Genomic DNA, 24,588 nt, shown 5'->3' on the forward strand with positions numbered 1-24,588 from the left:
ACGCTTAAATTCAGTGTATTTCTGGAGCAGATTGTTGCAATCTGCGACTTTTCCCTGCTCACACCAGGTCTAAAAAAGTGGCCATGGCGTGGGCAGGGAAGGGGACGGGCCAGCAGGTCCGTCTCATTAATTATTTTCTACTCCCGTTTTAGGCGTACGAAATGGGGTAAATGTAAGACAGCTAGGGAGCAGTCTTATATTTAGACTGGCACTGAATGCGCCAAAGTTATGTAGAGACCGGCGCCTCTTCATAACTTTGCCGGATCCACTGTCAGATATAGCGGTTAGACTGGCGTCTAAAACACCGGTCTTAATAAATGACTCTCTTTTTCTTTTTAGCTTTTTTTCCAAGGAAATTGGGCATTTCTTCAGTCTAAAATCCCATGAATGATCTTTAGAATTTAACTGTTAATATGAAAGCAAAAGGGGTATCCTCATGAGAGCGGCATCATGGTCCCTTTGAAGGGGTAGATTCCCACCTGGGACATTGATGGCCTATCAATAGGATATGCTACCAATGTCAGATAGGTGCGAGTCCCATCTCCGGGATCCGCACCTACATCCAGAATGGGGCCCCAGAAGTGATACATAGGCCATCTATATTGTACTTCCGGAAAACCTCTTTAAAGGGGTATTCCACCAATGTCAGGTATGTGCGAGTCTCGCCTCTGCGTACTGCTCCTATCTCCAGAACCGGCCCCCAAAGTGAAAGGAGAACAGCCTGGCATGCGCCTTCTGTTCACCTCTATGAGAGACCTGACAATAGCCAAGCGCTGGCTCTGTCAAAAGTCCCATAGCAGTGAATGGAGGATTGAGAACAAGCCACGCCTGCGCGGTGTGCTGTCTGCATGCGCAGTTTGCTCTCCATTTACTGCTATGGGACTTTTGGAAATAGCAGAGCCACCTTGTAAAGCCCCCTGCACACAAACTTGTGCTTCCCGTTGCCATATTGTGGACCGCAATTTGCGGATCCACAATACACGGGTGCCGTTCCATGGGCATTCCGCATCACGGATGCGGACCCATTCACTTGAATGGGTCCGCAAATCCGGATATGCGGAATGGTGCGGAACGGAATCACGGAACCCTACGGAAGCACTACGGAGTGCTTCCGTGGGTTTTCGTCCCGTACTTCCGTTCCGCAAAAAGATAGAACATGTCGTATCTTTTTGCAGAACGGCCGGATCGCGGACCCATTCAAGTGAATGGGTCCGCGATCCGCTGCTGCTGCCCCACGGACTGTGTTTGTGCATTGCGGCATGCATTTTGAGGGGAGCAGCACGACCACGGGGTGCACACGTCCGTGTGCAGGGGGCCTAAAGCACAGGGCCACATTATGGCCTCACTGGCATCCCTAATGCCGCCATATAATGGGATACACTAAGCTCCCGTACTAGAGAACCTGGCATATAAAATCACATGCACATGGAGGTACAGTATGGGCCTAGAGCAGACTATGTGCACAGTATAACAGAGATCCAAAAGCCACTGACCTCTATTGCGGTGGTATGCATGAGCCCCATCAGGCGGTAGTATAGGGGTAATTAAAATCAACTCATTATTTCAGAAAGTTTCTCAAATCAAAGCACCAAGATCTGCACAATATTGCTGTGTGATTAGAAGCCAAGAAGCGCGTTGCACATTGGAGGAGAGCACAAAATGCACATTTAAAGGGAACCTGTCACTGGGATTTTGTGTATAGAGCTGAGGACATGGGTTGCTAGATGGCCGCTAGCACATCTGCAATACCCAGTCCCCATAGCTCTGTGTGCTTTTATTGTGGAAAAAAAATGATTTGATACATATGCAAATTACCCTGAGATGAGTTTTGTCCCTGACTCCTCTCACGTACAGGACTCATCTCAGGTTAATTTGCATATGTAACAAATCGTTTTTTTTTACACATTAAAAGCACACAGAGCTATGGGGACTGGGTATTGCGGATGTGCTAGCGAACATCTAGCAACCCATGTCCTCAGCTCTATACACAAAATCCCAGTGACAGGTTCCCTTTAAACAGTGATATTAGCAGATTTCATCCCCTCTGCCATAAGGGTAGGAAATCCCGCAGTCTAAACTCCAACACAGCACACAAAACACACACCGACTAATTAGAAGATGATTTCATTGCCGTTTGGCCGCAGACCAGAGGAAAAACCCACTGACATATTTCCAGAATCTGCTTTTTAGCAAGCTGGGAGTCTGTACGCTTTACAAGAGGCGAGGGGATGGGATATAGGGATTATTACACATACAGCGCAGGCAACGCACAGAGAAGGATTGAAAATGGAGATTTAAAAGGGGTTCTCACTGATTGGCGGGGCGTCAGGCCTCCATCAGTCTGATATGGAGGACAGACCATCACTTGTACAATAATGGAATACCCCTTTAAAGATCTAACAACACTAAATGGAGAATGAAATTGGTGGGCTGATGCGAAGCCTAATAAAATCTGCATTGACATCAATTATAAAATCAGCATGCATGTTTTATAGTCACGGATTATAATCAATTATCAAATCTGAGTCTAGTTACTGACTGTTACATCAAGGAAAAGAGAAAGCGGAGGGAGAATATAATAATCAGGCCAGGGAGATTTATCAAACTGGCTTAGTTGCCCCTAGCAGCCAATCAGATTCCAGCTTTCATTTCCCAGAGCTCCTTTGGAAAATGAAAGGTGAAATCTGATTGGCTGCTATGGGGAACTAAGCCAGTTCCACTTTACACTTGTTTTGATAAATCTACCCTATTAGTGGGGGGAGATTTATCAAAACCGGTGCTAAGGAAAAGGCTTAGTTGCCCATAGCAACCAATCAGATCGATCCTTTCATTTTCAAAAGGTGCTCAGAGAAATGAAAGCTGGAATCTGATTGGTTGCTAGGGGCAACTAAGACAGTTTTCCTTAGCACCGGTTTTGATAAATCTCCCCCAATAATCGTGTACACAGCACTTCTGAAGGGGACTACGTGAAGTGTAATTAGTGGCGTCCCTGAATGTGCCAATATTAAAAACGCACTGAAGCGACAGAACATTTGCAGAGCTCCTAAATAATATTATAATAGATATTTGTAAGGGCTCAATTAATCCGCAAATTGACAATCCGCAAAACACGGATACCGACCGTGTAGGTGGTAGGACAGGTCATTAATATCCAAAAGGTGAACAACCCCTTTAAGAGGTCATATCCTTAGGGTCAGTTCCATTTAGAGGTCATTAACATAGTCCATGGTTAACTTTTTTTTTTTTAAATACAGGTGAAATATACCAGTCTATAGTGCCAGTTTAAACTGTTTTTGGCACTGATTTTGGAGCGTTTCTCCCTCAAAATCAGCCCCAAAAAATGTCCCAAAACAGCTTCCCATTCATTTCAATAGAAAGCAGCACTTCATTTTTTTTCATGTGTGCCCGATCTTGGGGCACAATCTGCACTGAATGGGAAGCAGAAAATACAGCTCCATGTAAGTCTACGCAATTTTTTGTGCATTTTACGTGCCTTTTTTGGAAAAGATCTACACTAAAAAATTGAAAATGCAGCTTTGTATTGAAGTGAACAGCCATTGGTTAAAAAAAAAAAGATATAAAAAAACATAAAAAAAGCGCCAAAAAACGTGTTTTCTAATGCTGAAAAAAAAAACTCACTGTTTTTCAGCGTGTCTTAAAAATACATTTTGTGAACATCCCCTTAAACTCAAATAAATTGGAGTGAGATGCCCCAAACTTTTTAAGCGGCTGTCTGTGAAATCTACACTTGCTGTGATCAGGCGTAGGTCTGCGCTATAATTTGTGCCATCTGGAAATGATAGTAAATCTATTAGTGAATCTAGTCTGTGGGACTCCAATAAACTCACCCACTTTTATCAACAATTTTCAAAAAGTGGAAAGGATAAAAAATTTCAACTTTTTATGCCATAAAACTAACAATTGTTTCTTTCATGGTCCCATTGTGTTCTTTCATAGTCCCTATTTTCTTTCCAAAGCTCCATGTTTTTGGCCACATCAACAGTTCTCTATAAAATACTTTAAAAAATAACGTGTGCAGAGAATGCGTTAGTATCAGTTAGTGTTTTGTGCATTTTTTTTTTTTATCGCATGCAAGAATGTGAAAGACAATGAAGAATCATGGAGTTTGAAAAATCTTGAAAAGGACCCGTGAGCTCCTTGTCTTAGCAAATACTCACATCCCCCTCAAAAAACACCAAGAAACATTTTTTCTTAGACCATTGTGTTGTCTCTCTTATTTCCTCTTGGAAATGTATGAACAAACCACAACTCAGTGTTACCATTTCCCTTCTCAAAGTCAAACAGTCCAATTGCTTTTGACTGTGTAAGAATACACGCAGTGTCCCAGATGATCACTGTAAGGCCCCATGCACAAGACCGTTGTGTGTTTTGCGGTCCGCAAAACACGGATGGCCTCCGTGTGCGTTCCGCAATTTGTGGAACGGCGCAGACGGCCATTAATATAACTGCCTATCTTATCCGCAAAACGGACAAGAATAGGACAGGTTATATATTTTTTGTGGACCACGGAACGGAGCAACGGATGCGGAAAGCACACGGAGTGCTGTCCGCTTCATTTGCGGCCCCATTGAAGTGAATGGGTCCGCATCCAAGCTGCAAATACTGCGGATCGGATGCGGACCCAAAACAACGGTTGCGTCCATGAGGCCTAAGGGTTAAGTTCATGTTGCCAAGTTAAATGTTATGATTTAACAAAAAACTACTTATTTCCTTATGCACCACGTATCCCAAATGTCCATGCATGGGCAACAAATAGTTATCTCTGGCAGCTCTACTTAGGTTGCTAGGGTGATAGGCTGGCCCCATCCGCTGGTTATAAAGGAGGTCTTTGCTAAGCAGAGCTAGAGGCAAGACCTGTATGTGTGAGCTCCTGCTAAGCTGAAAAGAGAAGCCTTATCCAGAAAACACCATTCCTGAGAGTGAAAAGCTGCCAGAGAACAACTAAACTGAGAGAACCACTTCTGAGGGAAAGAGGAAAGACGTTTCAGAACACTTCAAAGGCAGTGTCTGGATTCAGACAGTAAAGTACTGCTCGTTTATGGCAAAAAAGACTTTGCTGACTACTGCTGGGAAGAAGTATATTACTTCGGTGCCCACCACACTATCAGACAGAATGGCCATCCAGATCTAAGACCTGCACCCTACAGCCTGGGAACTGCAGAAAGAGTTAAAGAGAACAGAATTGTATGCCTGTGGTTATCTGTTGCGACTGCATAGTGTAATTAGAGAAAGGCAGGGAGTACTACTACTACTACCATCATTGCTGCGATATACAGAACTGTGCATTTGCTGCTATCTGTACTACCACTCCCATCATCAATGCAGTAAAGAGAGACTTTATGTATTGTCACCAAACAGGCCTGGTCACTGACTCAATCCTCTGCCCTCCTGCCTAACATAAAGGTGCACGGCCTTAGGGATTGCCAGAGTAAGGACAGTCACCGTGAACCACTGGTGCCCATATCTTTGCCTAGACTACCACTCTCGTCCTTCTCCGTGCACTCCCCCTGCGGGTCGGTATCCCCACCCACAAGGGGAATGGTAGCTGTCAGGTAACTCATACATTTCCTGGAGAAGCCTCCTCTAGCCATCCATGCAATGCATGGGTGGGCCGGGGTTCTAGGGGACATCCCTCTTTGATGTCCATACGCCCATATAAAGAGGTTACCTTTACTGCTCAAGCATTTCCATCATGAACAAAAAAATGTAAATCTAAATTGTGTTTTGTTCAGTTTCACATTTTTAGGATTCTAATCAGTTCTCTATTGTAATACGGGGAGCATTTTGAGATGGCTTAATGAATACAGAACTTAGCTTTTTTATGCGTCACAAGGGAGATTTTGGAGTAACGCAATAGATGTTTGTCATTGTTATGGAATAAGGCTCGGTTTCAGATTTCCACATCCAGATGAAAAAGCAAGCAGAGTAAGGCTAGTTTCACACTAGCGCTAAACTGATCCAGTAGAGGAAATTTCCGTAGTACCGCCAGGCCCCACTGACTACAATGGGATCCGGCCTGTTTCCGGGATTAGAGCTGGCATTCAGCTGGACAAATACTGCTGCAAGCACTAATGTCGGAAAAAGGCCAGATCCCCGCCGGGTCCCGTTATAGTCAATTGGCTCTAAGTTATGCTGGATACGATGAGTTTCGGCAGGCTGTTCTTCTACCAGAACTGCCGAAACAGTTTAGCGCTAGTGTGAAACTAGCCTTATACGGCAAGGGTATATAATCCCTTTAACCAGTTTAAATTTTCCTTACACGTGGATCGGGCATATGCAAAATACTGTACACAAATAGAACCAAAATTTTCCTATACTCTGGCTACAGGCCAAACTAGAACAACGGTGACCATGGTTTGAAAAACGAATACGATTCTTTGTGTAAATGAGATTGGCCAGGTTGGAAAATTTGCCCATGGTCAGCTGAAACTACTTGTGTGTGACATGATCAGACAAATTTGTTTGCCACTTGCACATTTGGATCGTTCACCGAGCCGATCATTATCCCATGTGTATGGCTGCCTTTAATAAATTTAAACAGTTTCAAGGAGATCGTCTCTGTAGACCAGCATTGGCTGACTTCAACGAACATTAGAATTTGATATTTTTGGGGCTGTAATATAAAGGGGTTTCCAGGATTTTAATACTGATGGCCGTCAATATCTCATCAGGCACCCCTGCCAATTTGCTGTTTCAAACTTGCTCCGTCACTGGAATCACACAGCTCTGTCCGTTGTGTAATGGACGGAACTAGTAACTACCCACCCATTGATGTGAATGGGAGCAGAACTACAGCTACAAACTCTGTCCACTACGGAATGGGTGGAGCTTTGTAGTTCTATCGCCGATCACCGGCACTGGAGCAACTCTGAAACGGCTGATCAGTGAAGGGGCTGGGTGTTGGACCCTTGCCAATCAGCTATTGATTGCCTATCCTCAGGATAGATAGGCCATCAATATTAAAATCCTGAACAAGTACTTAAAAAAAAAAAATCACAACAAAAAACAAAGGAACAGCACAATGCAGACATCTAACAAAGATGCTCGAGAATTGTTATTTCATGGAAAATACAAATATATACTAAAAAAGGCATGTTCCAAAAATAAGTGAAATCCTGACAGTAAAAACCACACAATTAGAAAAAAAAATAGCAAATGCAATCAATGCAAATTTTTAAAATGAGACAAAAAAGGGTCGATGCATGGTCACATGATGCTTTTTCACCAATCACATTTAATGCTTGCATAAACTGTACAGGCTCGCAATCCGTCAAAGATTCATTTTATGTCCATGTCTTTAATTGGGCACTAAATTTTAATCTCTTTTACGCGATGCCCTAAATTCATAAACAGTACAATATCATGTAGTAAAAATGAAGAGGGACAAATTACCTAGTTCACTGTCCAGTTCCTCGGTGTGGACCCCTTCTTCTCCAAGGCAAGAGCAGTAAATGAGACAGAGAGATTAAAAGAAAATAAATTCAGATACCGACACCAAGTTGAAAATCCCCACTAGAAAAAAAAACCTTTAAACCAATATTATAGGTTGATACGATCTAATCTGGTAATCGAAGAACGAGATAATGAAAATTATATATTGACCAATGAGCTTCCCAGTGTAGTAAAAAAAACTGTTAAAATAATTCAGTTTAAAATGATTTAATTCAAAACTGGGTCTGAGAAATGGAAAATGAAGTAAAAAAATGTATGTTTGGAGGTATATCCAAATTTACTATCGTTGGTAGATTAGGAATGGGTAGTCCTCAAACTTTTTAAGGAACCTATAGAATCAATAGGCCGCAACTTGATGACTGATGCCCATTAGACCAAATATTGATAATTTGCTAAAATTTTGAATTTGTGGAAAATTCATAGTTATGAATTTCTTTAAAAAAAGGGGGAATACAGAAAACTGGTACGAGTAATATCCCCCATTAGATCGAATCAACCTGTAAACAGAATAGAACAATCAGAGTTTCAGAACTACACCCATAGTCTACAGCAGTGGTCTCCAACTTGGGGTTCTCCAGCTACAGAATCGCAGCTTAGAGACCACTGGTCTACAGCATTATGTGACCTTGCATTTTGCACTAAAAGAAATGGGACTGCCACAAAATAAATGGACTATATGTGAGATCCAGACTTTTATGTTTAATTGGTCCTCCTCTTGGCATGGAGTAGAAATAAACCCCAAATGACCTATTATGGTCTTAATACCTTAATGCTTCCTCACTGAAAAAAACTCCTTATAATCATTCAGGTAAATAAAAGGTTAGTAAGAAGGAGAAACAAACAATGAACATGAAAATATACATTAACAAGGGCTTAAGGGTCCTGTACCCCAAAACTGTATGGGCCAGAGATTGTAATAGATATAATTTTAAACAAGGGTCCAGCAACTATGCCTCTCTATTTGTACAAAGTTTTTTAGAGGTGGTTTTAAGGCAGATTTTCCTTTTGGCTATGGCTTAATAATCTGCAGGAAAATCTGCCTCAAATCCTCCTCTAAAAAAACTTATAAATCTGAAATCAACACTTTGGGTAGGTTCACACTACTTCCCGATTAAAAAGCAAGTAGATGGCAGGAGTATATAATCTCTATAACTAAATTCCCTTTACATCTGGATTGTAAACTGTGTGAGTGTGGGATAAAAAAACAAAACGTAAATTTGAGAATTTTTTTTACATCTTCCCACATCAAACTAAATTAAATTACTGGGATATAGTCTGAGGATTTAAAGGGGTTGTCCAGCCGCTTAAAACCTTTTACCAAAATTTAAGAATGATCTTAAATAAAACTGAGTACCACTCCTGTGCCGCTACTTCCTAGGTCTCTGTATACTGGCCCCAGTGGTGACATTTTCCACTGCAGTGGTCACATGTCCATGTCAAAACCTCATCACTGGAGGTCAGGATATAGTGATTGTTGGGGGACCTGGGGAGCAGAGGAACAGGAGTAGATAACTTTTCACAGAGGCAACCACAATAAAAAAAAAATAAGGCAACCTTATTTTTTTTCAAAAAGTTTTAACCATAGAAAGATGAAAAGCGGACACATCTGATGTGATCGGTAGTCTTAGGTTTCTGATGGAGAGCATGTTGGATGAGTGGGTGGGAAATCTTGACTCTAGTAAATGTAAAATGACCTGGATAAATAGAAAATTGACGGAGACAACAACACTTTTTGTTTGGACTAGTTTTCATACAGGAGGCCCTAGGGGCTCTTTAGGTAATCTTTGTGGCATGCATCCATCTGTGACCAAGTTTGTAGATGTTCTTGTTAGACTTTTGGAAACTCTTCAACTTAATGTATACAAAAAATACAAAACGGTCATGGATGTAGTTTTAGGACACATCCTGATGAGTAGGATGTCCCAACATGGTGTCCATACATTGGGAGTTTTTGCCGGGGTGCAGCCAGAGATTTTCTTAAGCCTCGTGCACAGACATTGTATGGCAGGACAAGGACTCCTAACAGGTTCATATTACAGACCAGTAGGCAATCTGCATACCATGGTATTGGAGCCTTCATGAGATGCCATATTCTGTCCAAGAAACAATGCTTCCAGGGCGGATTAGCATTGTGATATAGCATGCATTGAGGAAAAGCTCAGCTCTGTTTATTCTGCATAAAGTCCTAAAAGCTGGAACATGAAGCAAATTGGGGTTACACCTGCTGAGCAAAAATGGATACCGTGAAACCTTGCTAACGTAAAGTGCACCCAAATTTATGTCACCAACTAAAAAATATGATGCACCCATGGTGTATTGAAAATGCTCTCTCCACAAAGTAGAAAACTGTTGCAGTAATAAACATAAGAGTGGATGTGCATTAAAAACAGCTTGGTGCTACTTCAAAACGATCATCCTCTTTTGCGGACCCATTGAAATGAATGGTTCCGTATATGTACCGTATCCAGAACGCAGAAAACGGCCCGTATACAGAACGCAAAATATGTTCGTGTGAACGAGCCCTAAGTAGAAGGCTTCTGGTCCCAGCTTATTAAGGGCTTATGCACACGAACATATTTTTTGCCCGTGTTTGTAGCTTGTATGCGGAACCATTTATTTAAAAGGGGCTGCAAAAGAACGGAAATGACTCCGTGTTCATCCTATATCCGTATGTCTGCAAGTCTGTTTCGCATTAAAAAAAACTGAACACGTCCTATTCTTGTCTGTTTTGCGGACCAGGACAGGCATTGTTACAATAGATCCACAAAAAAAGGATGTAACACGGATGTCATCCGTTATTTTTTGCGGATCCGTGTTTTGCAGACCACAAAATACATACGGTTGTGTGCATGAGCCCTAAAGCTCAGCATCCATTCACTTGACTAGGACTTGAGTTGCAGTATCCCAGCATGGCCAGCAGGGTATGGAGATGTCTGCTTCTAGTTCCATACACAGCGTAGCCTCTGGCGCTGTGGCAGCCTGAAAGCGCTAATCAGTGGGGGTGCACTGTGCTGGACCCCCACCGTTCTGATATTGATGAACTATCCTGAGGATCTGTAGAGAATCGGGGAACCACATTAGGGTCTAAAAATACAGTTACCATCTTCAAAGAACTTGTTCTATTCGGCCATATTTTATTACCAAATTCAGAATCGGGAGAGTCTAATCATTTCATCTTGTCATATCTCCTTACCATCATCTTCACATTCTTCAAGAGGCTTCTGCTGTTTGTTCAGGCACCGTGGGTCTAACCAAGAAGTCGTTTTAGTGTTGTGGCTGGAGAAGAAAAGAAAAAAGACCTTAATTCACCCCATAGGGGGTCATTTATCAAACTGGTGTAAAGTAGAACTGGCCTAGTTGCCCACAGCAACCAATCAGATTCCACCTTTCATTTTTCACAGCTCCTTTGAAAAATGAAAGGTGGAATCTGATTGGTTGCTATGGACAACCAAGCCAGTTCTACTTTACTCCAGTTTTGCTAAATGACCCCATAGTCTTCATGAGGCCATAGACTTAGAAAGACCATCAACAGGCATGTTCTACATGGGGGAACAGGCATAATACTTCTACATGAAGTATCAAGACGATAAGCAGCTACTGAACCATTCTGACAACGCTGGTTTTCAGATAGGAAAAAAAAAAAAGGAGCCGATAGATAAAATTCATTTTTTTGTGCTCTGAGGACAGCTTGTAGTCCTCCTGGCTGGAGGTCTGCCAGGTCCCGTATAGACATTACACAGGCGGGATGTTATGTCTATGAATAGTTTTGCACATGCTCAATTACGTGTACTTTGTGCACAACACTAGCAAAAGAAATTGCCAAAAACATATTATATGGAGCAGGGGCATAACTATAATTCATAGGGCCCCATGGTGGCCCCCACCACCTAGTGCAAGAAAATGTAGCCCACAATATATAAAAAAAAGCCACCATATTGTTAGTCTCCAAACGAAGGTTAAATGTTCTTGCACCTGATTGGGACCCCCCTCCTCCACCCAGTCTCGGGGCCCCATAGCAAATGCTATAGCAGCTTATGGCTATAGTTCCACCCATGGTATGGAGGATCATTTGGAGATGCATTACATTGGGTTACAATCACCAAGCATGGGTGAATGATGCAGAACAGTGTTTGGGGTGCAGTACACCAAAAAAGCAGACAGAGGGCGGCAGTCATCACAATTCCACCCATTAACACCATAAACACGGTATTCCCAATTTCCCCCTCCCCCACTACAAGCAGTTGTTAAGGGATTTGCTCAGCTTCCTGCTTCACCAAGCAGTATTTGAACGGCACAGATGACTGGCTTGTTCTGTGTGAGGAATTAATATCTCCTTCCGAGACACCATGTATTGTGAGATGACCAGTTTGAATAAATGCCCCTTCATGCAGAGCCCGGATCTGCGCATCTTTGAATTTTCACCGGCGCGGGGTCGAGGAGAAAACCAATGCAGAGCGAGAACCGCAATCTGTGAGCAAGTCACGTCCTGAAATATTAACACTGGAAGCTTTCAAGTAGATTTAGAATGCACGTCCATCAGGAGAGAGGGGTGACAGGCCGCGTAGGGACGTAGTCGTGAGGAGACAAATGCAGATTCTGGAGGATTTTTTTTGCAGCAAGTGGTTAAAGGGATTGTATAAGGGGCAGATGGAGAGTGATCGGGGCCCCTAATAATTATTATAGCCATGACGGGTTAATAAATTGCATTTGAGGAGCATTCAGCACATTAGAGGGGTTACACAGGATTAGCAAAACATAGCTGATGTCTTCCAAAAACAGCACCAGACCTGTCCTCAGATTGTGCATGGTATTGCATCTCCTTCACCTCAATGCGGGTTGTCCACAGCCCATGGACAGGGGTAGTGCGGTTTTTGGGAAAAAACTGCCATATTTTTCCAATACTGGGCAGCTTATTTTAAAGGGCATCTGTCGTAGTTTCACCACAGCTGGAGTGGTGGGGGTTAGCCATCATTGCTTTAAGAGATGCAACTGAGCCTCTAGGAGCGACGGAGGCGTTGACATTACACCTACAGGCTCTGCTCTCTCTGCATAGCGCCATGTGCGGTTTGTTTTTTTCTTATTTCTTTGTCCTGCTCACTGAGAAGGTCGCACATGCTCAGTTTCATCCTTCAGTTGCCTCCTGAGCTATGATAGGGAGACCATGGACACGCCCCCTTAGCTGCATCAGAAAAGACACTCCCCCTGAGCTGCCAGCTTGATATAAATGTAGCAGAGCAATGAATTGGGGGAGATCTCTGGACCCATGTGAGGTACAGGGCTGGTTCTAGCTTTGTTAGAAATAGATATGCGTGCTATATAATGTCCGTTTTTTTGTTGTTTTTTTTTATTAGTCATGGGATAACCCCTTTAAGTGCTATGTTTTTCTGTCCCTTGCTTGGAGACATCTGGCTTTAGAAACATTGCGTCTGATGTCAGAAACGTTGCCCTAGAAAACCATGGGTGATGAGCAAATCAGTTCGAAAATTCTAAAAATTCTGATTCTAACAAACCCGGATTTTGTGATTGGATTCGGAAGATTCGGGAAAAGAGTGAGAGAAGATGACTTCTGGTATCAGTTACCTTTTGGCATTTCTGTAGCACGCTGGAGAGAAACTACAATGGAGACAGCCATATATATGTGAGACCCACCTTACAAATTCTAGACAAATTTGTTTTTAGTTACATCGGTTTGTAGGAAAACTAGATGACAACCAACGTGTTCAACTCCACATAGCTTCAACAGGGTTGTCACAAGCAATTCCAGACTCTGCATCACACAGAAAGGCTGGCACACCAGAGTAGCGGAGGTTCCTCCAGAGGGCCTAGGCCAGTGATGGCTAACCTTGGCACTCCAGCTGTGGTGAAACTACGACTCCCAGCATGCTCTATTTATTTCTATACACTTCTGAGAGCAGCAAAGCAAGGGGGGCATCTTGGGAGTTGTAGTTTTACCACAGCTGGAGTGCCAAGGTTAGCCATCACTGGCCTAGACTCTCACTCAACTGTCCTCAAAGATCTGGCAGAAGACAACCCCATTTGAGCCAATCACTTACCACTATGGCATACTTAGGAAACGTATCACAAATAACCTACTGTACTAGACCTTACTGAAGAAACGTCCTGCACGGACAACACAAAGATTACAATGCAGTTATAAGTGGACGTGCATGTTCTGTATAGATGGAGGATGGGCCCTGGAAACCATTGGTGCCTCCAATAAACCCAGTGGGCAGAAGCTAGCGAACACATTTTAAATCTCTCACAAAAAATAAGACGAACGCATAAATAGGAGAAGATATACGACACTTACTCTATGAAATAGACTTCTCCATTCTCTGTGTAGGCCATCTCCCAGTTTTCAGGCAGCAGTCCAAGGCTTTCCTCGTCAGTAGGAGGTAGGTATTGAGGCAACTTCTGAGAAGCTTCCGTGATGGTGGGAAAACTAGGAAGGATCCGAGCAAGTGGTGCGGCTGGCTCTTGTGGATTGTTGGCTGTATTTTCGTCTTGTTCACTAGAGTCTGCTGCCATAATAAGGAAAAAAGTGGGGGTTCAGCAAAAACCTTGAAGAACGCACATAAAAAGGAGGCACGGAGCATGAGGTCATCCTGGCACTGAGGTTTTCTTTTGAGTCAAGCTTGTTTGCAGACAGTCAGACAGAACTGACAGCTATGTGTGATCTACTACTGCACTAAGACATAAGAGGTTACTGTAACATCTACCCTGCAAATTATCTACCACCTTCCAAACCCGTGGGAAAAAGAAGCCCTTGAAACCAAAACTACAAGTGGATTCCATTGGATTAACCATCTCAATATGAAACCTATTCAGATGGAGTGAGCACACTGTGCTATACAGGTGCACAAAAGCCTCCATTTACATGGCGACATGGGGGAAATTTGCAAAAAAATAAATCAAAGGGGACAAGTAACTTACGTTTTCATTGGGCTCCTAAACTTCTACTCTTGTGCCAGCTCAGTCTTGCTGAACATTAGCTTTATCCAAAATAATGGCCAGGATTATAATACAGGTCAGTGGTGGCTCCAACTCAATGGACATTGCTGTCATTGTGCGAAGTTTCCCACACCTGGACACAACGTGAGACATTTCCCACTGTGTCGTAAAGCACTGATTAGTATTATCAGTCATAAGAAATATGGGCAATTAGAGGTCAAGAGATCGTGAGCTATAAAATACTTTCCCAATTCCCATATTTCTTTACCCAAATACTTGAAAGGGACAATCTCTCTTTTGTTACAAGGGCCCTCTAAATGATAAGCTGGTTATAGGATATCCCACTGCTTAGAACCCCATCGTAATCTATGTGGAGACCCAACAGTAAGTGTTTCATTCCCTTACAGCGCCACCACAGGCCAGCTTAAGCATTACACCATTCCAATTAAAATCAATGTGTTGCCCATGTAATCTAGGATTGTGCCAGGTCCTCCAGATCGAGAGATGCTCTTTGGAAGATATCCTTTCTGGTACTACTGATATATTCTGGAATCATGCATATGGCTATGAAACTAGGGTTCATTTCACAGCATGGCCTGAATGAATCAAACCCCTGAATGCAGCTCCATCATGGTTTGCCCAGGTCCAGTCACCATTAAGGCCTCATAAAAATGTTGGGAGTAAGCATTAGGGCTCATGCACACAAACGTCTGTGCCCTAAGCCCGTGCTGCGGACTGCAAATAGAGGCCCGCAATGTATGGGCCCCGATTTTGCTGGTAAATGAGTCTGCAATCCGAAAGATTCACATGTTCTATTTTTTTTATGGTGCGGAGGCACGGACTGAAATCCCACAGAAGCGCTCTGTAGTGCTTCTGTGGGCTTCCTCTTCGTGCCTCCACTCCGCACCGCTCCGTATCTTGTGGATTGCAGACCCATTCACTTGAATCCACGATGCAGAGCGCACATGCCTGGCGCTTGTACAGTATATTGAGGGCTGCAATATGGGCCCGGGCCACACATGTTTGTGTGCATGAACCCTAATGCTTGCTCCCAACATTTTCATCCCCATTTGTGGGGCACTTTTAAGCCCTGCTGGCAGGCTCGGACTGGCTCACAGGGGTACAGGTGAATCCCCCGATGGGCCCCTGAGCAAGGTGGGCCCTAGCTCCACACCCCCTGCACAAATGCCACATAACACAGTAGACTTACTACCACAGGGACATGCCTTCTCAAAGTTGCTGCAGGGACCCCCATAATCAATGATCTTGCAGCTTCTTGCTGCTGTGGAAGCAGGAAAAATTTGGATGTCCACAAGATACATTTTACTGATGGGCCCTAGACAGCCTGGTCCGACACTGCCTGCTCGGATTACTAAAACAACACCCAGACACCCATTTTTATGCAAATTTGCATAATCCCCATCCACCGAAAATGAGATCAATAACAGGTATGTCAGTGTTTTAGTTCTGGAAAACCCAGTTCAAGGGAAAATAGATGTAAAGAGGACAAGCCATCACCAGAATAGGGTGTGCTGTCCACATTTCTTGCATCCCCTTCGAAATGAATGGGTCCACGTCTGATCTGCAACAAATGCCGATCAGATGCGGAGCAAAGAAATGGTCATGTGAATAGGGCCTTATATGAAGCAATTTGTTGTCCAGGATTTTCATGGCCAGTCCTCAGCACGGGCCATCAATATCAGATCGATGGTGGTCCGACACCTTTGACAATCAGCTGTTTCGTTGTAGCAGCGGAATTACAAAGCTCCGTCCACAGCTCTGCTGGAGCTATGACAAAACAGCTGCTGGGTGAGAGTGCAGGGTGTCGGACCCCCCATCCAATCCTGAGGATAGGGCATCAATATCAAAATCCTGGACAATCCCTTTAAGGGATATAGACTTTCCTTAAACTGCCATTTATATTTAAAGAGATGACCCTTAGGCTTGTTCCACATTTGGTTAAGCAGATACGGCAGGCAGCTCCGGACGGAAACAGCCTGCCAGATCCCGTGAATACCGGGCACTTACGAGGTTCAGTCCGGCCCAATTATAATGAATGGGGCTGGAACGAACCTCGGTAGTGCCCGGTATTCATGGATCCTGGCAGTCAGTTCCGGGCCTAAACAGCCTGCCGGATCTGTTTTATTGCAAATGCGAAACAGGCCTTAGAGATATCCAAATAATTTGTACACCCCATGTTATCTTAGTTTATGGGGGTGCCCAGTTCCCAGGGGCGTAGCTATAAGGGGTGCAGAGGTAGCAACCGCTACTGGGCCCAGGAGCCTGAGGGGCCCAAAGACCCTTGTGCTGCATAAGAAGACACTGGTATTATAGAAAGTGCATGTTACACCTCTGGCTGGAGGGAAGGGGTTAGGTCAAGCATTTGGCATGGGAGGTTGGGGTTGCATTTCAATTTTTGCCTCAGGCAGCATGCAGGCTATGTGCTTCCCTGCCCCTGGCCGCAAAGCACTGAGGGAAGGGGGGCCCAAACTGAACTCTTGCACCAGGGCCCATGAGCCTTTAGGCCAGTTCCCCTTAAAGGGCAATGATACATTTCAGAGGCCATTGCTTTCCTGGGTCTAGAGGTATTCATCATCTTTGTATATAGGCTACATGCAGTAGATCATTATGGCTGCGCGGCTCTCCGCCCGCATTTTCTTACTTCATAGTTTCTGTGGAACAATTAGAAGACGAGCGCTCTTTGTTTCTACAGATAATAGCCGTGCTGTAAGCTCGCACAATGGCCTTAGTGCTTCCTCTTGGGGCTCATGAAGGGATGTAGGACAAGGACACAATAAACGTCATCGGTTTAGGATTCCCTTCCACTAACTATGTTTAGTTGCTATGTTTTACTAATGTGTTAATGTGACAGCTGTATTACTATGCATTGCTGGAAAGTGCAAGCAACGCATCAGGGACAGGTCACTTGCGACTTTGTATCGCCACTTTTGTGGAGTATTTCCTTTAATAAATGTGCCCCATAGACCTTCCGAACTGTACAAAGTGACATCTTCATCCATTATAATCGCAAAAATTACAAGATGATAAAACACTGAATGATACAAAATTATTGCCCCATTTTTACAACCTTTGATGTAACATTGGCAGAATCCCGAAAGTAACTTTGATCTCCTTAAAGAGGACATGTCTCCTCCCCTGACATGTCGGTCTCACTAACTACTTGCATTCAGCGTGTAATAGCAATTCGGGCGCAACTGTTCTTATGACTCTATGTTATACCATTCCCTCAGTTTGCAATAAAGGTCGATCTAGTTGTTACCAGTTGGAGGTGTGTTCCGGCACAGTCCGACACTGCTAGCACTGAGATTGGATAGTGTCAGACTGTGCAGGGACACCCCCCCCCCAACTTGTAAAACTCATCTGGACCTTCACTGCAAACTGCTAGTAATTCATTCAGAATTTCTAGCAGGAATAATAAAGCAATGGCACAAAATAGAGTCATAAGAATAGATGCTACAGAATTGTTATTTCATGGGGATTGCAAGTAGTTACTAAAACAGACATGTCAGGAGAGGAGACGGGTCTATTTTCTATTCTTTCCATTTTATCTGTGCAGATTTCTTAATTTATCTTTGTAGTGGTTGGATTTCTGTTTTCCACAACAGAGCTCCAAATCCAGTTAAACCAGTGGTGCCCAACCATTTTTCGTCTCAGGGCCGCACTAGAGTATACATTTTGCGGGCCAGAACCAGGTAGCTTTGCCAGGAAAAAATGCAAACACTTTGAGGGGGCACGTGTGAGCATTACTATAATACATAATATGTAGGCCTTCAAATCTGCGTTTGGAGCCTCTGTTGCACATTCTGTAGAAAGAACAGGCAAAAAAGCCTTGTATGCAGCACTTTTGTGTCCGGTAAAAAGACAGGATCCTGAACGGATCCCATCATAGTCTGAGGAGTCTGCTCAGCTTCTTCTCTGTGGGATGACAGGAGGAGGGGGAGCAGGGTCACTAATGGGGTAATAGTAGGAGGGGGAAGAAGGGTCACTAGTGGGGTGAAAGGAAGAGGGGGAGCAGGGTCACTAGTGGGGTGACAGGAGGGGGAGCAGGGTCACTAATGGAATAATAGTAGGAGGGGGAAGCAGGGTCACTAGTGGGCTGACAATAGGAGGGGGGAGCAGGGTCACTAATGGGTAATAGTAGGAGGGGGAAGAAGGGTCACTAGTGGGGTGAAAGGAAGAGGGGGAGCAGGGTCACTAGTGGGGTGACAGGAGGGGGAGCAGGGTCACTAATGGAATAATAGTAGGAGGGGGAAGCAGGGTCTCTAGTGGGGTGACAGGAGGAGGGGGAGCAGGGTCACTAATAGGTAATAGTAGGAGGGGGAAGCAGGGTCACTAGTGGGGTGACAGGAGGAGGGGGGAGCAGGGTCACTAATGGGGTAATAGGAGGGGGAAGCAGGGTCACTAGTGGGGTGACAGGAGGAGGGGGAGCAGGGTCACTAATGGGGTAATAGTAGGAGGGGTAAGCAGGGTCACTAGTGGGGTGACAGGAGGAGGGGGGAGCAGGGTCACTAATGGGGTAATAGTAGGAGGGGTAAGCAGGGTCACTAGTGGGGTGACAGGAGGAGGGGGGAGCAGGGTCACTAGTGGGCTGACAAGAGGAGGGGGGAGCAGGGTCACTAGTGGGGTAACAGGAGGAGGGGGGAGCAGGGTCACTATTGGGGCAACACCTTGCCTCAGGTGTTGCTTGTTGGTAAACTACCTTTCCCATAAGTTGCCGCTTCTCACTTCTGGAGGTGCGGTTTATAGATTTTCTTCCTGCCTTCTAACTAGCTGGTCGGTTGTACTCTGTGCTGCTTCTGGAGTTGCCAGTTTTCTACTTTCAGATAAGTCTTGTCTGTTCTTATTGTTTTGTGTTTGTTATATTCCCTGTTGTTTCTATCTGGGCCTGAAACAGAGACTTCCATTCGTCCATCTGGGTAGGAATGCGTTGTCTCTGGTCCTAACCTCATTCCAGGGCCTTATAGGGAAATAAGGGCCTAGGTATACAGCATATGAATATTCCTACCTTCAAGGTCTATTCACATTGATAGGTAGTTAGGGCCCGGATTAGGGTTGTTTAGGAGGTGACCTGTTTCTTCCCTAGTTCCCAAGCCCAGTTACTGTTCCCCTTCCCTCCTGTGTTTAGTGTGGAGTTTTTCCCCCACACTAATCGAGACACTTATTGGTTATTTCCGGCACAGGCAGCATCGCTGCGCTGCCTGTTCTGTTCACAGCGCTCACTGCGCTGATGAATGGGGGGAAAAAGTCTAAGGCGTATTGGTACACAGCTTCGCGGGCCGTAGGTTGGGCCTCACTGAGTTAAACTCTAAATATCTGCCTCCACTAGGGGGCGCTCCAAAGCGTACATCATGGATTATGGAGCGCAGTTACAGGAAAACGGAGCTCTCATCACCGAATGATGATGGACTGAAATACAACACGGTGTTAAAAGGGAAAGATTCACAGCAAAAAAACTCAGTTCCTCTTCAAAGCTTCAACCTCCAAAGGGAACGTGTCACCTATCTTGTTTACTAATTAAATATACTAATACATAATCTTTTTTTCAAGTTTCTGATTATAGACATCTTTATCCCGTTTTCAGTACATGATCATGGGGTGACTATCTTGCTTGAGCTGCTGTTAACAGAATTTAGGTTTCAGGCACATGTTGCTGGTTACACACATGTTTTCCGTGCGGAATTCACAGAGCGTAATACAGTACCAGCAAAGTATGAGATTTGGCAAAACCGCATCAGATTCACACCCACAAACCGCAAGTAACACATGCGTTTTTTGTGTGGATTTGGTACTGAAACACACGGAAATCCATGCGGTAATTTGTGTGGAATTTCTGCATGACAGCCCGCAACTATGTAAAGGTAGCCTTAAAGGTATGCTTTACAGCAGCCACATGGACCATAGGAACCTATAGTCTGGAGATGAGTCACTAGGAGACTGTTGTGGGCATGCTCTGTGATCTGTGAAGAGGTCATTGTGCAGGGAGGAAAAAAGTGAGCAGTGACCATCGCCTGCTGTGAATGATGGACCCTGTGTTATCTATATATAGTTGTTCTCGGTCACTGCATTCCTGCCTGTGAAGATAATGAGATGACTGTTGAGAAGTGATCATTATAGGAAGCAGGAAATTTCAGCCTAGTGTGAGGCTCAGTCAGGGGCGGACTGGGAACTTAAAGGGAGTCTTTCACCTAATCTGAGCGTTTTAGACCGCTCAGATCAGGGTATAGACTCTTTGACCCTCATTACAATGTTACCTTTGTTTTATGTGTCCCTCGTCCAGATATTGAAAATTTATTTTTTTATATGTATGCAAATGAGCTTCTGAAGGTGCCCAGGGGCGGCGTTACTGGGCGATGTGCCCAGAAAAACACACCTCTTTCAGCCCTCTGGCCCGCCCTTCTGTCCTATTATTACCTCCTCCTCTGCCTCCAGCCGGTGGACGTCACGAGCGGCAAGAGAAGAAGTCAGGCTGGGAACTGGCACGCACCTGCGCACTGCTCTGCCCATTATGGGCAGAGGAACAGCTTTTTATATTGCACATGCGCCGGCTGTCTTAAGTTGGCCGGCGCATGCGCAATATGAAAATCTGGACGAGGGACGCATAAAACAAAGGTAACATTGTAATGAGGGTCAAAGAGTCTATAACCTGATCTGAGCGGTCTAAAACACTCAGATTAGGTGAAAGACTCCCTTTAAAGTGTCCCTGGAAAAAATACTAAAAGTGACCTCATTTTGTAGTTGGGTCTGAATTGATGGAAGGCAGACCCCCCCCCCCCCCTTCCTAGCAGACCAAATACCACAGTCCATCAGAAAATACTGCCCCCAGCATCACAAAATACATCCCCAAAAACTTCCACTGGCCGACTGTGAGGGGCCAATCCGCCCATGGGTTCAGTAGTCAGAGAAAAAAATTGGGGATTATTATTATATATTTTTTTAATATAGATAATTACATGGAAAATTAAAGTAAAATAAATAAATGAATAAAAAAAACAAATTCTAAAAAATATTTTAACATAAAAACTTGATTTAAATACTAGGTCATTATCTGACGACACATTCTCTGTAATTAAAGGGGTATTACCATCTCAGACAATAAGGGGAATATTGCTAGGATATGCCCCCATTGTCTGATAGATGCGCTGGGACCTGCATCTACATTGAGAACAGAGGCCCAAAAGTTGTGAAGAATGGGCAGCCGCACTTCATTTATTTCTATGGGGCAGCCGAAAATATCCGAGCCCTGGCCCAGCTATTTCCGTCAGCCCCATAGAACTGAATGGGAGCGGTGGCCACGCAAGCGCGGTGCGTTCCCTTTCAGTACTATGGAGAGAGCGCTTTGTGGTGGCCGGACTCAGTGAAACCCGGGGTCCACCGGCCACCACCTTCCCCGCTCCGTTCTCGGTGAAGACAATGGGGCATACCTTAGCGATATGCCCCCATTGTCTCAGATGGAAATACCCCTTTAAGGTCCCAGTCCCTTGAAATATTCCCCACCCTTCAAAGGGAAGTCTAGTCAAAACGATCTCAGACATCCAAGAATAACGGCCTAAAGTTGTAACAAGAATAATCTTCTCTCTTCCCGGTAGTCCATCCCTGCCGTTCCCTATACGTCTTGGTAAATATGTGACCACAATTGATTTTACCTGTAAAACTACTGTTCATTTCAGGGGCCTCATCCTCATATTCGTAGTTTTCGGTATGCACTATGCCAGCATTTTGCATATCATTGTAAGACTTTGTCCGTTTAGGGGTCGAGTGCTTAGCGCCGGAGAACGGGTTTTGCAATGCATCACCGGAAGTCACTTTCCCATCAACGGGCTGGATCGGAGGTTTCGGTGTCCCATAATAGTTACCTAGGCAACAAGAAACAAGAGAGTTAAATGCAGCCCACGTTTATTTCTATACGGCTTCCTTTTCATTGGAAGACCCCGCGATTCCTCAGTCCTAACCGTGTGGGGTGGGGAATTACTACTACAGTTCCAGGCACAGGCAAGAGAGATTCTTTGTTCCTTCTGGGTTACTTGAGTTGCATTTACTGGGAGAGTTGAGGAGCGCATTGTTGAAGATCATTCACTGCAGAGATTTAAAACAAAAGGCAGCTGGGCTGAATAGCAAAACTTCATCTCCCTGCGAATTTCAATTAGCAATCCTGGTCCAAGCGAGCTTTTGTACAACGCAATGTCAGATTTAGTGTGTGTCCCCGACAGAAAATATAAAATTCATTACCCCTTTCACCCTGAAAACCGAAGAAAGGAAGGAATGACCCACATTATCAAGCTGCTCTCGTTTCTTTTACCACGGAGGGAGATTTTTTTTTTTTCTCTTTCCTCCTCTTCACAAACCTGGAAAAAGGATCCTTATAGGCCCCCAATGAATCGCTGTGCAGAGGGAGGCAGCTGCTGCACTTTGAGCCACTTCTCCAAACTTTTTTTTCCCCCTTTTTTAAAAATATTTTTGTGTATGAATTTAGAACAATAGTGTAAAATAAATAAACAAACTATTGGGGATATTATTTGGATGCTGGGGTGATGCCAGGAGACGGCAACCTCCAGTTGTTGTGAAACAACTCCCAGCATGCTCCATTATTCACTTTCAAGAACAGCCGAGCAACTGTGCATGCTGGGAATTGTAGTTTCCTAACTGCGGGAGTGCCGGAGGTCTAGACTAGACTAGAAATGAGCTAATCGCTCAAAATTCGATTCAAGTTCAAATTCGGCTGAATTGGTTAACCGGTTTGATTTGGGTCCGAATCAATTCTACCAAAATTAAAAGTGCTTCAATTGGCCTGAAAATTTGTATATGACACTCCGAGTTTCTCTCACTTAAAAAAAATAAAAAATTGCTGATTAATTTTCTCTCAATTGCGCTGACTTTTTCTCTCTCCCCCTTGTTGCATATAATTTCCAATTAAACCTTGCCAATCAGTCTCCATACCATGGAGGACTTCCAGTAATTCTCCATACAGGTCTGGTCTCTAGGAGATTCAAAACCCTGCATAAACCCTCACTTCACAAGTCAGGTGTTCCACGGACGTGTGCTGTACGTGTTCTCCACGGACAGCACGCGTCCCCATTCATTTTAATGTGTGTATTCACACATCAGTCTTTTAGCACGGCCCCTTGGTCAGTGTTTTTAGCACGGATGGATGCTCTATTTTGTCCGTCCATCACACCCATTATAGTCTATGGGTCCGTGAAAACCATGGGTGCAATTCGGAATGCCATCTGTGTTGCATCCACGTTTCACGAGTCATTAGGAAGAGATGCTTTGAAAATAATTTTTCAGCTGTGCAGGGTCAGTGAGACACGGATGGCACGCGGACAGCAAATAATGGACACACGAACCCAACACGGATCCTTTACAGACAACTTCACGGATGCGTCACTGACCACCATGGATTTGAGCACGGACGTGTGCATGAGGCTTAAGCCGCTTCCGAAGCATCGCACTGAGCCAGAATCCTACTCCGTACTGATGAGGGGTGCTTACCCCAAAACGGCTGTCTACGAATGGATATCTGGCTTGGCTATGTTCCCTTGTCAATCTAAAGGCTCGTTGGAAAATCGGATCTTGACTTGTAGGGAGCCACTTCCGATAGGTGGCGCTGGTGAGATGGTTCTCTTTCTTGAGCGATACCTCTTTGCATATCTACCCCCCTCCAAAATTCATCCGAATCGAATCACCAAAATTCAGATTGGCCTACACCTTGAGTTTTTACAAAATGCATGTCAAATCCAATTCATTTAGAAATCGATTCACTCATCTCTATTGCTGACCCCTGGGTTATGCTGTAATGATGGAAATTACTGAATGTTTAATAAATGATGCTGTGTAATACATAAAATATAATGTATTTATTTTTAAAGCAATTCTGATATAAACAGCGTGCCTGGTTCAGAAAGCTCATGTTTAGCACTTTACTAGGGAGTTGATGAAGATGAGTCCTGCAATTAAAATCTCCATTGATTAATTGGCAGGAACAGAAAGTAACTACCAAGAATGTCTATCTCTGTGGAGGATCCAGCACGTCCTTTCATTTCGGGAAGAGCCCATTGATTTCACAGGGCCCCAATCCCCCTGTGGCAAGGTAAAGATTACAGTGTATCACTGGGGGTCTCAACAGCAGCCCACCATATAATCAGA

At 44.2% G+C, this 24,588-nt stretch overlaps 1 protein-coding gene across 9 annotated transcripts in view; it reads right to left on the reverse strand.

Annotated features, from left to right (window-relative positions):
• Positions 1-24,588, reverse strand: part of MAGI1 (membrane associated guanylate kinase, WW and PDZ domain containing 1) — a 437,602-nt gene that overhangs the window by 81,894 nt on the left and 331,120 nt on the right. For 3 of the 9 annotated variants that reach the window (XM_044302333.1, XM_044302328.1, XM_044302334.1), the window contains exons 4-7: positions 22,089-22,298; positions 13,784-13,994; positions 10,667-10,749; positions 7,414-7,449 (exon numbers count right to left, since the gene is read on the reverse strand). In XM_044302333.1, the coding sequence (XP_044158268.1) occupies positions 7,414-7,449; positions 10,667-10,749; positions 13,784-13,994; positions 22,089-22,298 (540 nt within the window). Of the gene's footprint in view, positions 1-7,413; positions 7,453-10,666; positions 10,750-13,783; positions 13,995-22,088; positions 22,299-24,588 lie in introns of all 9 variants that reach the window. The other 6 variants (XM_044302330.1, XM_044302327.1, XM_044302332.1 and 3 more) reach the window with 3 other exon arrangements.

This window comes from Bufo gargarizans, chromosome 7 (genome assembly GCF_014858855.1).
Source record: "Bufo gargarizans isolate SCDJY-AF-19 chromosome 7, ASM1485885v1, whole genome shotgun sequence".
Lineage (NCBI taxonomy): Eukaryota > Metazoa > Chordata > Amphibia > Anura > Bufonidae > Bufo > Bufo gargarizans.